Consider the following 12,731-nt stretch of genomic DNA (forward strand, 5'->3'; position numbering starts at 1 on the left):
TGGTGTAAGAAGACACCATGTTTCAGGCATCGTCAAGCACCTAAGTAGAACCACAGTCATTCCATAAACGTTGGCTACCGGGCTCGGGCACCAGCAAATCCATTGGGATACTGCAGATGTTATAACAAAAAAAACATGCGTTATTCCTACAACTAGTTGACAAGAAATTCAGGAAAAAGACAAGAGGCATCATTTTATACTTATTATTCATGCCGTTCTGTTTAACTAATTCTGCATGCGCGACGCATTAATGCATCAACCGATTATCTGTATACAGCGTGCCACTTCTAGGCGGTGTTGTTATCTACATCTGGAAACCGCACGCCGCGTACATGCATCTTTGCAGTAATAGCTCTGAATTCCGCATGACGCATTCAGTCGTCACATTTCATTGGTCTTAAATAAAATCTTTTAGTTCTTTCTAAGAAATTGGACCGGTAAGTTTTTGTTGCGTAACATTTTTAAAACATAAATAAAACAGGATGTTGTGAAAAAAAAAATGCTTCCGTTGAAGAAAACTGTAAAAGCGAGCGTCATTCGAGTTATAATTTGTGATTTCTCGAAGCCTGAAAATTACAGGTGATTCTTTATATGATCGAAACATAAAACAAGAGCACCGCCATGCGGGTGCTGACGCTCATCTGATTTTGTTTGTATAATAGAAATATTGTCCTACCCATGATTTTCTAAGTCTAAAAAGGGCCATCATTCTTGCAAAAAGCAGGATAGAGTTATGTTTCTTGATGTACAGTGTCCACTTATGATGGTGAAAAACTGTTGCAAGTTTTAAAGCAATAGCTTCGATAGTTTATGAGAAAAGTTGACTTAAACATAATATTCAACCAAGAAAATGATTTTTCTAAGTCCAAAAGGGGCCATAAATCTTGCAAAAAGCAGGATGGAGTTATGTTGCTTGCTGTACAGGGTCAGCTTATGATGGTGAACAAGTGTTGCAAGTTTTAAAGCAATAGCTTTGACAGTTTAGGATAAAAGCTGACCTCAACATAAAACTTAACCAAGAAAACTGATTTTCTAAGTCCAAAAGGGGCAATAATTCTTGCAAAAAGCAAGATGGAGTTATGTTTCTTGATGTACAGGGTCTGCTTATGATGGTGAACAAGTATTCCAAGTTTCAAAGCAATAGCTTTGATAGTTTAGGAGAAAAGTTGACCTAAACATAAAACTTAACCAAGAAATCCGATATTTTCTAAGTACAAAAGGGGCCATAAATCTTGCAAAAAGCAAGATGGAGTTATGTTTCTTGCTATACAGGGTCAGCTTATGATGGTGAACAAGTATTCCAAGTTTCAAAGCAAAAGCTTTGATAGTTTAGGAGAAAAGCTGACGTAAACATAAAACTTAACCTGGCAACGCCGACGCAGACGCCGACGCCGACGCCAACGCCGACACCGACGCCGACGCCGACGCCGACAACCGCTCAAGTGATGACAATAACTCATCATTTTTTTTCAAAAAATCAGATGAGCTAAAAATGAATAATAAATAGATACCAATGAATATTCATTGAGAAATGACAGTTGAAATAATGCAACCCAAAAGTATATACTTTTTCGCTCGTCGCTATGTGGCAAATAATGCCATCTGCGGGTACAATCAATTTTATGGCTAAATGAGTTTATTCTCATTATTACCGTATCCGTGTTACGTTTTATTACAAAAAAAAATTATTATTAAACATTGTGCCAGAATTTCATTTAAATCTGTCAAAATGTAAAAGAGATAAATAAAAAAAACCCAGCTATGGAGCAAGAAAAGGCGCTGAGTACATTCTTTATAAGTACGTTCTAAACATTTGAGTGTGGAAAAAAATTGAATTGTAAATGATCGTTATAAAAAATACACTTCAGTAAAGACAGACTTACATAATTACCACACAAAAATAACATGTTCGTTTCATACTGAAATGCAAAACAAAAATTTCATAGAATTATTTTACATTTTCATACCGCGTGAACATTGTCACATCTTTACGTCGTGATGATGCACACAACACTGCCTGGACAAAACTGGTAGAATTGTGGATTATATCATTGAAAAGAAAAGAACTAAAATATTTTCTTTTACATGTAAGGTTAAACTATCTTCAACTCATGCACACCAGATCTTTCATTTTTACTTATGCGATATAACAATGCTCATGTGTGTATGAAAGAGTAAAACATCTTCATGGGTATTTATTTATGTATTTATTTATATTTATTTATTTATTTATCTATTTATTTTGTTGTTAAACTCCGAGACTGTCCCTTGATCTATAGAATAAAGTGTTAATAATAACTCAATTATTTCGACAGCTTGTGTGTGATACTTCAGAAACTCTACAAAATTGTTTCAAAATTCAAATTTTCATAGAGTACATGTTTTCTGAAAATTAGTCCAAATAATCTCATTTTCAGCACAATAGTTTCTGTATAAAATAGTAAAAATATTCACTTTTTTCATTTTATTACATCTTCATCCTAAACACATACGCTTTTTTTTTATGAGAAATAACTTTATTTTGATGCGTTTTGATTGCCTGTATGCATATAACTGAGTAAAATCAGTGTTAGAAAATGACCATATTAATATGTATTTAAAATTATTTTTAAGAATTGTTCGTATTTGTTGTTTAAATATGTTCATGATAAAATTTAGCATTTTATAAATGTTGTTTAGCCAAAACAAGATCTGATGAGAGAATACGGTCATTTGTTTTGTTTCTTTAATTCAACAGTCTGTTGAAATTATCTTTGTTGCGTAGCTACTTCAATTTACTTACAAAGAGTGCAAATTCCATACCTATTAGCACATATTTGATGTCATATGTCACTAATTAACAACAATATCCCAAGCAAAAAACTACAAAATCAATGTTATCACTCAAAACATCTCTCGGTATTCTGGGTAGATTGGCTTATCAGACTCCTAGGTGGCTGAAAGATAAATATCTACACAGTAGAAGTGGAGATAATGCTTTAGGGCAGAATAAGTTAAATAATCTTAAACTGGAAGTAAAGCCTTTTCTCACTAACCTTATCACCATCAGATTTAACGCTGTCTTTGAGAGCGTGTTGGATATAGTGTCTCTCAGCTTTAGTGATACGCCGATGCTGCGCTGGAGAATCACTCACAAAGATCATCCATAGTACGAGCCAAACAAAACTTAGAATTCCTGAAAAATTAATTTAATAAAATATTTCTATACAATAGTAGTTTCTATCTATGAATCATATCATCTACATATTCTTATGCCTTTAACCTGCTAAATTTCTAAAATGGACTGGTCTATCATTCAAGTGGGGCAGTACCACTGATTATTCAGAGGGGTGTTCACTGAAAATTTACAGACTGAATAGCGAACAGTGCAGACCATGATCTTGGTCTGCACTGGTCGCAAAGGTAAAACGACTTGCCGCAAGCAAGCTGAAGGTTAAGGGGTATGGTGGAGCAAGGACTGACACACCAGAAAAATAGAAATGGTCACCAAAAAAATATTACATTCACTTTCTCTTTATACACGAGACTGAAATTGAGTTATAACGTTCTGTATACCTTGCTATTGGTAAGATTATGCTTGTAAGTTTGCTGAAGCTTAACTGCAAAGAAGCCCGCCCACTTAGCTCAGTAGGTAGAGCGTTTGGTCTACAGAACGCGGGGTCGTGAGTTCGATCCTCAGATTGGGCGTATGTTCTCTGTGACTATTTGATAAACGACATTGTGTCTGAAATCATTAGTCCTCCACCTCTGATTCATGTGGGGAAGTTGGCAGTTACTTGCAGAGAACAGGTTTGTACTGGTACAGAATCCAGGAACACTGGTTAGGTTAACTGCCCACTGTTACATGACTGAAATACTGTTGAAAAATGGCATTAAACCCAAAACAAACAAACAAATAAATAACTGCAAAGAAAACATAAAGTTAGCCTAACCCTTATCATTTTGCACACGATTGATTCTGCCTTTGCGGCCAGGCCAGTTCAGATCATGATCTGTCTGCACATCTGGCAGTCTAATCATGATCTGCACTGTTTGCCATTCAGTCAATATCTTTTTGGTAAGCACCCCTTTTAACAGTTAATGGTAGTGTCCAAACTGAAAGATGTGCAGGCTGATCATGATCTACACTGGTAGCAAAGGCAGAATCTATCATGTCCAGCATGATAAGGGTTAAATTATGCATACTGTCAGCTTGAAGACAGCAAAATATCCCTAAATTTGCTTATTCACTTGTTTGGGATATTTCACCAAGCCATAGCTCTGCCTAATTTGGTTATTTTACTTTAATTACAGACTCAAAACCTACTAACTAGTTGTTGTCATTGCATTCGGATATATTACCTAATATATAGAATATGGATGGCCAGCCACCAGCAAAACCATATTTACAGAGTAGACCAGCTAGAGGGAATGTTATAACATTTCCAACCTGTGAACCTGAGAACAGAAAAGTACAATTCAATTAATGCTGAACCTGAAAATAAAAAGATCAATTAAATAAATGATTAATTTCAAACAAGAGTACTCAAAGAAGAGACACAATAAACAAGGCAGTCTGAAAGACAGTTAAATCCCCCGCCACTGCTATGGATAGTGAAAGGGTAAACCTTTGATTTTAGCTGTGACCTTGACCTTGAACTGACATGGCTGACTCATGAATTCTGCACAATGTCTTGATGTGACCATTTGACGAAAGTTTCATGAAAATCCTTCAAGGGGTTTAGAAGATACAGAGCTGAAACCTTTGACCCTCAGTTGTGACCTTGACCTTGAGTTGACATGGCTGACTCATGAGTTCTTGATGAGGTGATCATTTGACTCAAGTTTGATGAAAATCCTTCAAGGGGTTAAGGAGATACAGAGTGGGCACCAAATGGAAGGCTCAAACCTTCGACCCTTAGTTGTGACCTTGACCTTGAGCTGGCATGGTTGACTCATAATTTCTGCACATCGTTCTGATGAGGTAATCATTTGACCCAAGTTTTATAAAATTCCTTCAAGGGGTTTAGGAGATATAGAGCGGACACAAAATGGAAGGCTCAAACCGTTGACCTTCAGTTGTGACCTTGACCTTGAGCCGACATGGCTGACTCATAAGTTCGGCACATCACCTTGATGAGGTGATCGTTTGACCCAAGTTTGATGAAAATCCTTCAAGGGGTTTAGGAGATATAGAGCGGACACAAAATGGAAGGCTCAAACCTTTGACTCTAAGTTGTGACATTGACCTTGAGCCGGCATGACTGACTCATGGGTTCTGCATATCGTCTTGATGAGGTGATCATTTGACCCAAGTTTTATAAAATTCCTTCAAGGGGTTTAAGAGATATAGAGCGGACACAAAATGGAAGGCTCAAACCTTTGACCTTGAGCTGTGACCTTGACCTTGAGCCAGCATGGCTGACTCATGGGTTCTGCACATCGTCTTGATGAGGTGATCATTTGACCCAAGTTTTATAAAATTCCTTCTAGGGGTTTAGGAGATATAGAGCGGACACAAAATGGCAGGCTCAAACCTTTGACCTTGAGTTGTGACCTTGACCTTGAACCAACAAGGCTGACTAATGGGTTCTGCACATCGTCTTGATGAGGTGATCATTTGACCCAAGTTTCATGAAAATCCTTCAAGGGGTTTAGGAGATATGGACCGGACACGATTTTGTTACGGACGAAAGGACGGACGGAAGGACGGATGCAGACCATTCCTATAATCCCTCCGCCACGGCGGGGGATTAAAAAGCAAAATAGAGTTATGGAACCTATGCAATGTAAGTCAGTTAATCAAAGTGAAAAGGAGTGTGAAGTTTCAATCCATTCCCATAAGTGGTTACTGAGATACCAGCTTACATGCAAAAACTTAACCAAATCTGGATGCTGATGCTGACGCATGGCTGGGTCCAATACCTCTACCTATTCTTCGAAGAGTCAAGCAAAAATCAAAAACAAAACAAAAATGCTTCAGGTGATAAAAAAGATGGAAAATGGATCTGCATTCAAAGATTCCCCTTGAAAATTATAAAAGGGGGAAAAAATGTAAACATCAAATTTCATAACTCATTCAAAACTGCTTAATCAGTATTTTACCAATTTTCTTTTAAAAGAAAATACAGTAGTATTACCTTAAAAAAATGCATATCTGTTATATTGGTGATCTATAGTTTTCAAGTAGTATTCCAAAATTTAAGGTTATTTCTTCTATACTTCTTTTTCAACTGAAAGTTTTAAAATTCCATGACTTTTCCTGAAACAGATCATTTTCTGAAGCCTGGATATCAAAATTCCGGAGTCCCTCCTAAATTTTTGCATGATATTGCCGACTACAAATACTGTTGGGTTTTTTTTTTTTTAAATGACCATTCTAGAAACTTGCTTACCAGCATAGGTAAATGCAGCCAGTTTACTCCTCTCCAAGGGTGGTGCCCAGGCTCCCCACAGGGCATGCATGGACGGGTAACAAACTCCCTGTTGTAAAGAGAAAAACTTAGATCATAAAATTCCATGTTGTTTAAGAATCAAATGCTATTTTTTGTGCCTTTATACGGGTATAAACCACATTTGGACTTACTGCGCTAGCGATTCTTGGATGATCTGCAAGAAATCCCAATGTGGTTTATACCCATATAAATGCACAAAAAAGAATATTCAATTTTTATAGTTACATTTTCTTTACAACAGCTTGCTAAAAAATATAAATGGTTTGCTTTCCAGGAATACCAGAAAATCAAAATATATGTCAAGATACTGATCATAAATTTAAACATCAAAATAGAACAGCAAAAAAGACCCAGCAACCTTCAATTATTGTAATTAGCCTTCCAATAAAAATACAGTTCCTGGTTTTTATCTAAAATATTATTAAATCCAGTGTTCGCTAATGGTTTCTCTCATTGCAATAGGCCTTGAAAGCGAACTGCATGGATCCTGACCAGACTGCGCGGATGCACAGGCTGGTCTGGATCCATGCTGGTCGTAAACGCACTATGCTGGTATTCTCATGTCGCGGCTCATTTTATTATTTGTTGTGGAATACTTTTAGTTGAATTTACAGTTGTGTCCAACCAGTGGATTCACAAAATCAAATCTATATGAAAATGAACCCATTGAAAATTTTCAGTAGAACATACCTTTCAAAACTAAGAGATCAAAGAATTTGCCTGTGCCCATTAAGTTTCTTTCCAACAAAATAAAGTGATTTCAAAGTATGCTACGCTAATCACTTTCTTCAATAGCACCATTTAAAGCCTAAAATCAGTGTTTCAAAAGGTTTCATACAGAATATTTCATCCAAAAAAAAAAAGAGTATTGAAACTTTGGGTTTCTTTATCAAGTAAAATAAAATGACGAGAAGATCAAATGCTATCACTTTTACTTAAGTCCCTTGATAAACATGTTTCTATTTTGATTGCAAAAAGAACCAAACTGTAGTTCTAAAGCAGAATTTATGTAACATATCATTAATAAATATGTTTTAATTCAAAAAGATGTAAGATAAGAGACTAAACAGTTTACCTAGATAAACATTACTACAAAACTTTTCCTGACAACAGTCCAAGCTCTCTACAGTGAATCCAACTAAAAACACTAACGTTTTTCTGTTGTACTGAGGTTTTTGCTGGGAAGGGACTAATTAACTACAGTGAAACACTGCTCAATTAACATTTGAAACATATGACTGATAGCACCTGGTAGTAAATAAATTAAAACTTTGTATTAATGTTGTGTATACTATTACAAATTTATTGTTTCTGTACTTTCTCAGCACAATAAATAAATTTTGTGAGCATAATACTTTCTTGTTCTGGCTGATACACTTACTTTGGATGATGTCAACAATCACTCGCATGAAGAGAACCATGACCTTAACCCTTATCCTGCTTAATTTCTATAATGAACTTGTCCATCTTTCAGTTTGCACAGTACCATTAACTGTTAAAATGGGTGCATACCAAAAAGACACATGTACTGACTGAATGGTGAACAGTGCAGGTCATGATCAAGACTGTGCGGATGCGTAGGCTGATCATGATCTGCAATGGCCACAAAGGCAGAATCAATCACGTCCAGCATGATAAGGGTTAATTCTGACATGCATCATGCAGCTTATTCCAAGTTATCTGACCTTTCGCCTGCTGGCGGCAAGTCATTCTGCCTTTACGACTAGTGGAGACCAAGATAAGCCTGCACATCTGTGCAGGTAGATCATGATCTGCACTGTTCATTATTCAGTCAATAAATTTTCAGTGAAAACCCTTTCAATAAATAAATGGTACTGCCCAAATTGAATGATGGACAAGTCCCTTTCAGAAATTTAGCAGGCTAAAGGTTAAAGATTTTACAACATATATAATTTCACCCTTACCGAAGTAATTCCAACAATAACACGTAACACTATCAAGAAGATATAGTGTGTCTGGGCTGCGAACGGTGTGAGAAATGTAGCTATGGTGGCCCCTAACATGCTGTATCCGAAAACACGTTTTCCGCCAATCTTGGTTGCCAGCCAGCCCCCGGGAATCTGGGTGAGCAGGTATCCCCAGAAGAATGATCCAAGTATCACTCCTTGCACAGATTTGTTCCACTCAAATTCCCCATCCTGTAAAATATACAGAACAACTGAACCTCTACACACTTGACAAAACTCAAAATCTGTTAGTTTAAACTGGCATATATTTATCTCAAATGATGCATTCTGAATACCTGCTCCATTAGCCTAGAGGTAAAGTGCTTGCTTCTAGTGCAGAAGTTCATGGGTTCACTCCTTGGCTGCGTCATACCAAAGACATGAAACAATGGTCCTAGTAGCTTCTGCATTAAGATGATAGTTCTAGAATCCCAGAAATTTAGCAGGGTAAAGGTTAAAGCAAAGTACTGAAAATCTGTGGCTGCCCAACCGACTTTAACAGAAATTTCACTTGCTCTGGTGACTCTATTTTCTTTCGTTAGGCAAATGTGCATTATTTATAACACTGTGTGATGCTTTTCCTTACCTTCATATCAGTACCAGTTCCATTTGAAGCATTTTTTGCTTCAATAAATCCACACTGACTACTGGAACTTATTTGCGTTTCGTTACTGCCCACTTTTGCATCTTTGAGACGAATTGCTGTTTGGTTTACCATGCAAACGATTGCAACACTCATGTTCACGCGTAGAGCATACACATTCACAAACCCGAAAAATCCTAATACTGCCAATGCTAGACGACATGAGCTCCACCATGGCACTGAAAAATACCAATGAAAACCAACTTATTACCAAGTTAAGTTTAAAGGGCAAGGAAAGCCTGAAAATAAGTTCATTTTTTATGAAAGCCATCCTCAAGACTCTCATAATGCTGAAAGAATTTTTAAAATCGGACCACTATTGAAAAAGATATGGCAGTTTGAAAAAGAAAATGGCTGATCATTGAGGCAGCCATTTTTTTAGTGTGTTTATGACGTCATTTACATACTGCTGAATTCTTTATTTAGCAAATAACTTTTTAAATAGACTAATGTCATATGTTTCTTGAGTGTAAGATGTAAAACATGGTAATCCCTTTTATTATAGCTTGAAAAAGTAGAGAAAATTATTTTACAGAAATAAGTAAATACAGTTCAAATATGTATCTAGAAATTTAAGAAATCCGCAATTTTGTTTTTTGTTGCCATGAAAACAAAATGGCCACCATTTTGATCAAATATTTAAATGCTGATAACTTTTCATTTTTAAGCAGATTTTGAAAATTCTTTCACTTCTTTAAATGAAATATGAAATCCTAGCAAACAGAATTAACATAAGAACAACATTGCCTTTCCCTTTAAGCGAAATTTTGACTGTCTAATAATACAACAGGTCAACAGTAAATAGAGAGATAAAAAATTAACAAGCAAATTCAGTGAATTTATATCCTTTGCCGAGTAAGTGGTTTTGTGAATGACGGGGCTATATTTTCAAAGATGTTTTATTTCCAGATAGTTATGTACAAACGGACCATGCAATGTTGTTGTTTTTTCAAAATCAAGAGAACAAGCTCTGCCCTAAAGTAACTTATATTTGAATTAAGTTTCATGAAGATCCATCAATAGGTTACTTTGTTTTATAGGATTTATGAATTTTAAAACAAAGGGCAATAACTATGCAGTTACTGAAGAGATCCTGATGAAAGATACCCATACACAACCACCCTATAGCGAACTTTATTTGTGTAAAATGTTATGAAGGTCCATCAAAGGGTTACTTTCTGGTTAATTAAGTTATCCTGACAACGTTTCATGATGATCCATCAATAGGTTAATTAGATACAGTCAAAAATCCCTATTTTTTACCAAATCAAGATGAAAAACTCAGCTTTTTCTGGGTCAAGGAGGATAATACTAAACGTGAGCGAAGGTCATGTGCTTATCAGTCATTATGTGAGGTTTAGTGATTCTACTTGAAAAGCTCTTTGTATTATAGGCATTTCAATTTTTTTTACCAAATCCGGAGAAAACCTCTGCTTCTACTGGGTCAAGGAGAATAATACAATATGTGAGCAAAGGTTATGTGCTAGTTAATAATTATGAGAGGTTAGATGATTCTACAAGCATCTGCAATTGTCTTTTACCAAAGCAAGGGAAAAAACTCTGCTTTTACTGGGTCAAAGGGGATAATACAAATACTAGCAAATGCCATGACATTGTGCTAATTAATAATTGTATGTCAGATTTTTTGATTCTAGCTGAAATACTTTCTGAAGTTTAAGCATCATCATTTTTTTTCAAACAAATCAAGGGGAAACTGCTATTACTGGGAAACGGGGGATAATACTTGATGTGAGCAAAGAAGATGAGCTAATTAATAATTATGTCAGATTTTGTGATTCTAGCTGAAATACATTTTGGACTAGAGCTGCTTTTAAGAAAAGCACATGTCCCCCACAACTGCCTAATCATCTGAATAGTAGTATATTAGTCAACCATGCACCAAGACCTCAACTGCCTTATCAGACTTTCAGTGCTTTGATTATCAAAAACAAGTTGCAAGGGCAATAATTCCAAAGTGCCTTGGCCGATTTGGCTAGTTATCGAACCTGGCCGAGACTCAATGGCAAACACATTTTGTTCAAGTTTGGAGAAGATCGGATGAGAAATATTCGACTGGAGTGTGGACAAGATTTGTGACAGACAGACACACAGACTGACACACACACAGACAGGAGTAAATGTCTCCCCCACCAATGTGTGGTGGGAGACATAATAATAAGCATTTCTAAATTTCGGATGGATGGATGGACGCCTGCACAGATGGATGAACAACCAGAAGAACAACACCAAAAACAATATCCCTCCACCTTCGTAAGGGGAACACAAATCATCAAATTTTTGCATACATGAAAGTGCATTCTCAGGCCTATCTCTCCCAATCTCATGGGTCTGACAATTATATTTATATATGACTTGTATATTTCCTCACGTAAATAAGGTTGCATGTCCACCAAGGATGGAAAATTACCAGCCTAACGTTTGGTGGAAACTAATTCGTAAATTCTAGTTAATGCATAAATAAAAATAATTAGGCAATGAAAAAACAGGCATCCTTAAATTTTGAGCCTGATATGAGACAACATAATTATATGGGAGTAGCATGATCAATTTAGATGTGGGTACTCAAAAGGAGAGTGTGGGGAGTGGGGAGAGGAATCCCCTCTTTGGCAGGGTCCAGGGAGCCTCCCCCTTGGAAATTTTAGAGCAAACAAATAGAAGTTAATTTTCGTATAAAGAACATTGGAGTAATAACATCAATGACGGCCCTTTACGCCAGATTGCACGCGTAATCTGATGTCCTTCACCAAAAACATGAACAAAATGGCCTCTGTCCAAAAATTCTTTCAAATTTGGACACCAAAACTTTCAAAAAGAACATGTTATAATAAATTATAGCATTAACTAATTTTTCTGATGTTGAAGATCACAACAGAATCGACAAGAGCAGTATAAATTTTCACTGAAGTTAAAAATATTTTAAATAAAAACCAGGAACAGTTCACTGTATTTTTATCGGAAGGCGAATCATATAGTTGAACATGGGTGGGTCTTTTTGACTGTTAACGAAAAGATCGAGATCTTAAAATTTATTTTAATTTTCTGATACTCCTGGAAAGCAAATCATTATTTTTTTAGCAAGCTATCGTAAAATGTAAATATAAGAATTGAATCCTATTTTCTGTGCGTTTATATGGGTATGAACCACACTGGAAGGCTTCTTGCTATTCATGAGTTTGCAGAAAGTGGTTTATTACCGTATAGGGGCACAGAAAATAGCATTTAATTCTTAAATAAAGCACACATGTGTGCATACGTTTTACAACAGAATATAATTATGCAAATCACTTTGCAGTAAATACTCTAAAATGCCTAAGAACGAGGACAAACTTTGACTTAAGCACAATTTCAAAACAGACAAAATGATGAAGCTATTTCAACAGATTCATTGTTTCAGTAAATTTATGGTAAATTCTCTTTTCAATACTGCAGTTATAGGAAAATTTTGTAAGCAATATATTGTTTTCTAGACCAAGGTAATTACCAAAAGTTATTGTTTGCCATCTGTTGTATGTTTGCATGTTTGTAATATCACAATTGTCCTGGCACATTTCTTTTCAAAACTTACAATTTCCCTGAAATGTATCTCTACATTCTTTGAAACAATCAAGTAAATAATGATACAGAGACAAAAGTCTTGTGACAGATGTTTAGGCTGAAATATAAAAT

The 12,731-nt window shown here is 35.9% G+C and overlaps 1 protein-coding gene across 2 annotated transcripts in view; it reads right to left on the bottom strand.

Moving 5' to 3' along the window:
- The window catches only part of LOC123547118 (uncharacterized transporter slc-17.2-like), a 52,611-nt gene that overhangs the window by 23,949 nt on the left and 15,931 nt on the right, over window positions 1-12,731 (bottom strand). For both annotated transcript variants that reach the window (XM_045333941.2, XM_053551405.1), the window contains exons 2-6: window positions 8,988-9,223; window positions 8,360-8,593; window positions 6,375-6,462; window positions 4,342-4,437; window positions 3,036-3,175 (exon numbers count right to left, since the gene is read on the bottom strand). In XM_045333941.2, the coding sequence (XP_045189876.2) occupies window positions 3,036-3,175; window positions 4,342-4,437; window positions 6,375-6,462; window positions 8,360-8,593; window positions 8,988-9,223 (794 nt within the window). The remainder of the gene's footprint in view (window positions 1-3,035; window positions 3,176-4,341; window positions 4,438-6,374; window positions 6,463-8,359; window positions 8,594-8,987; window positions 9,224-12,731) is intronic.

The sequence above is a fragment of the Mercenaria mercenaria genome, chromosome 9 (assembly GCF_021730395.1).
Source record: "Mercenaria mercenaria strain notata chromosome 9, MADL_Memer_1, whole genome shotgun sequence".
NCBI classification, from domain to species: domain Eukaryota; kingdom Metazoa; phylum Mollusca; class Bivalvia; order Venerida; family Veneridae; genus Mercenaria; species Mercenaria mercenaria.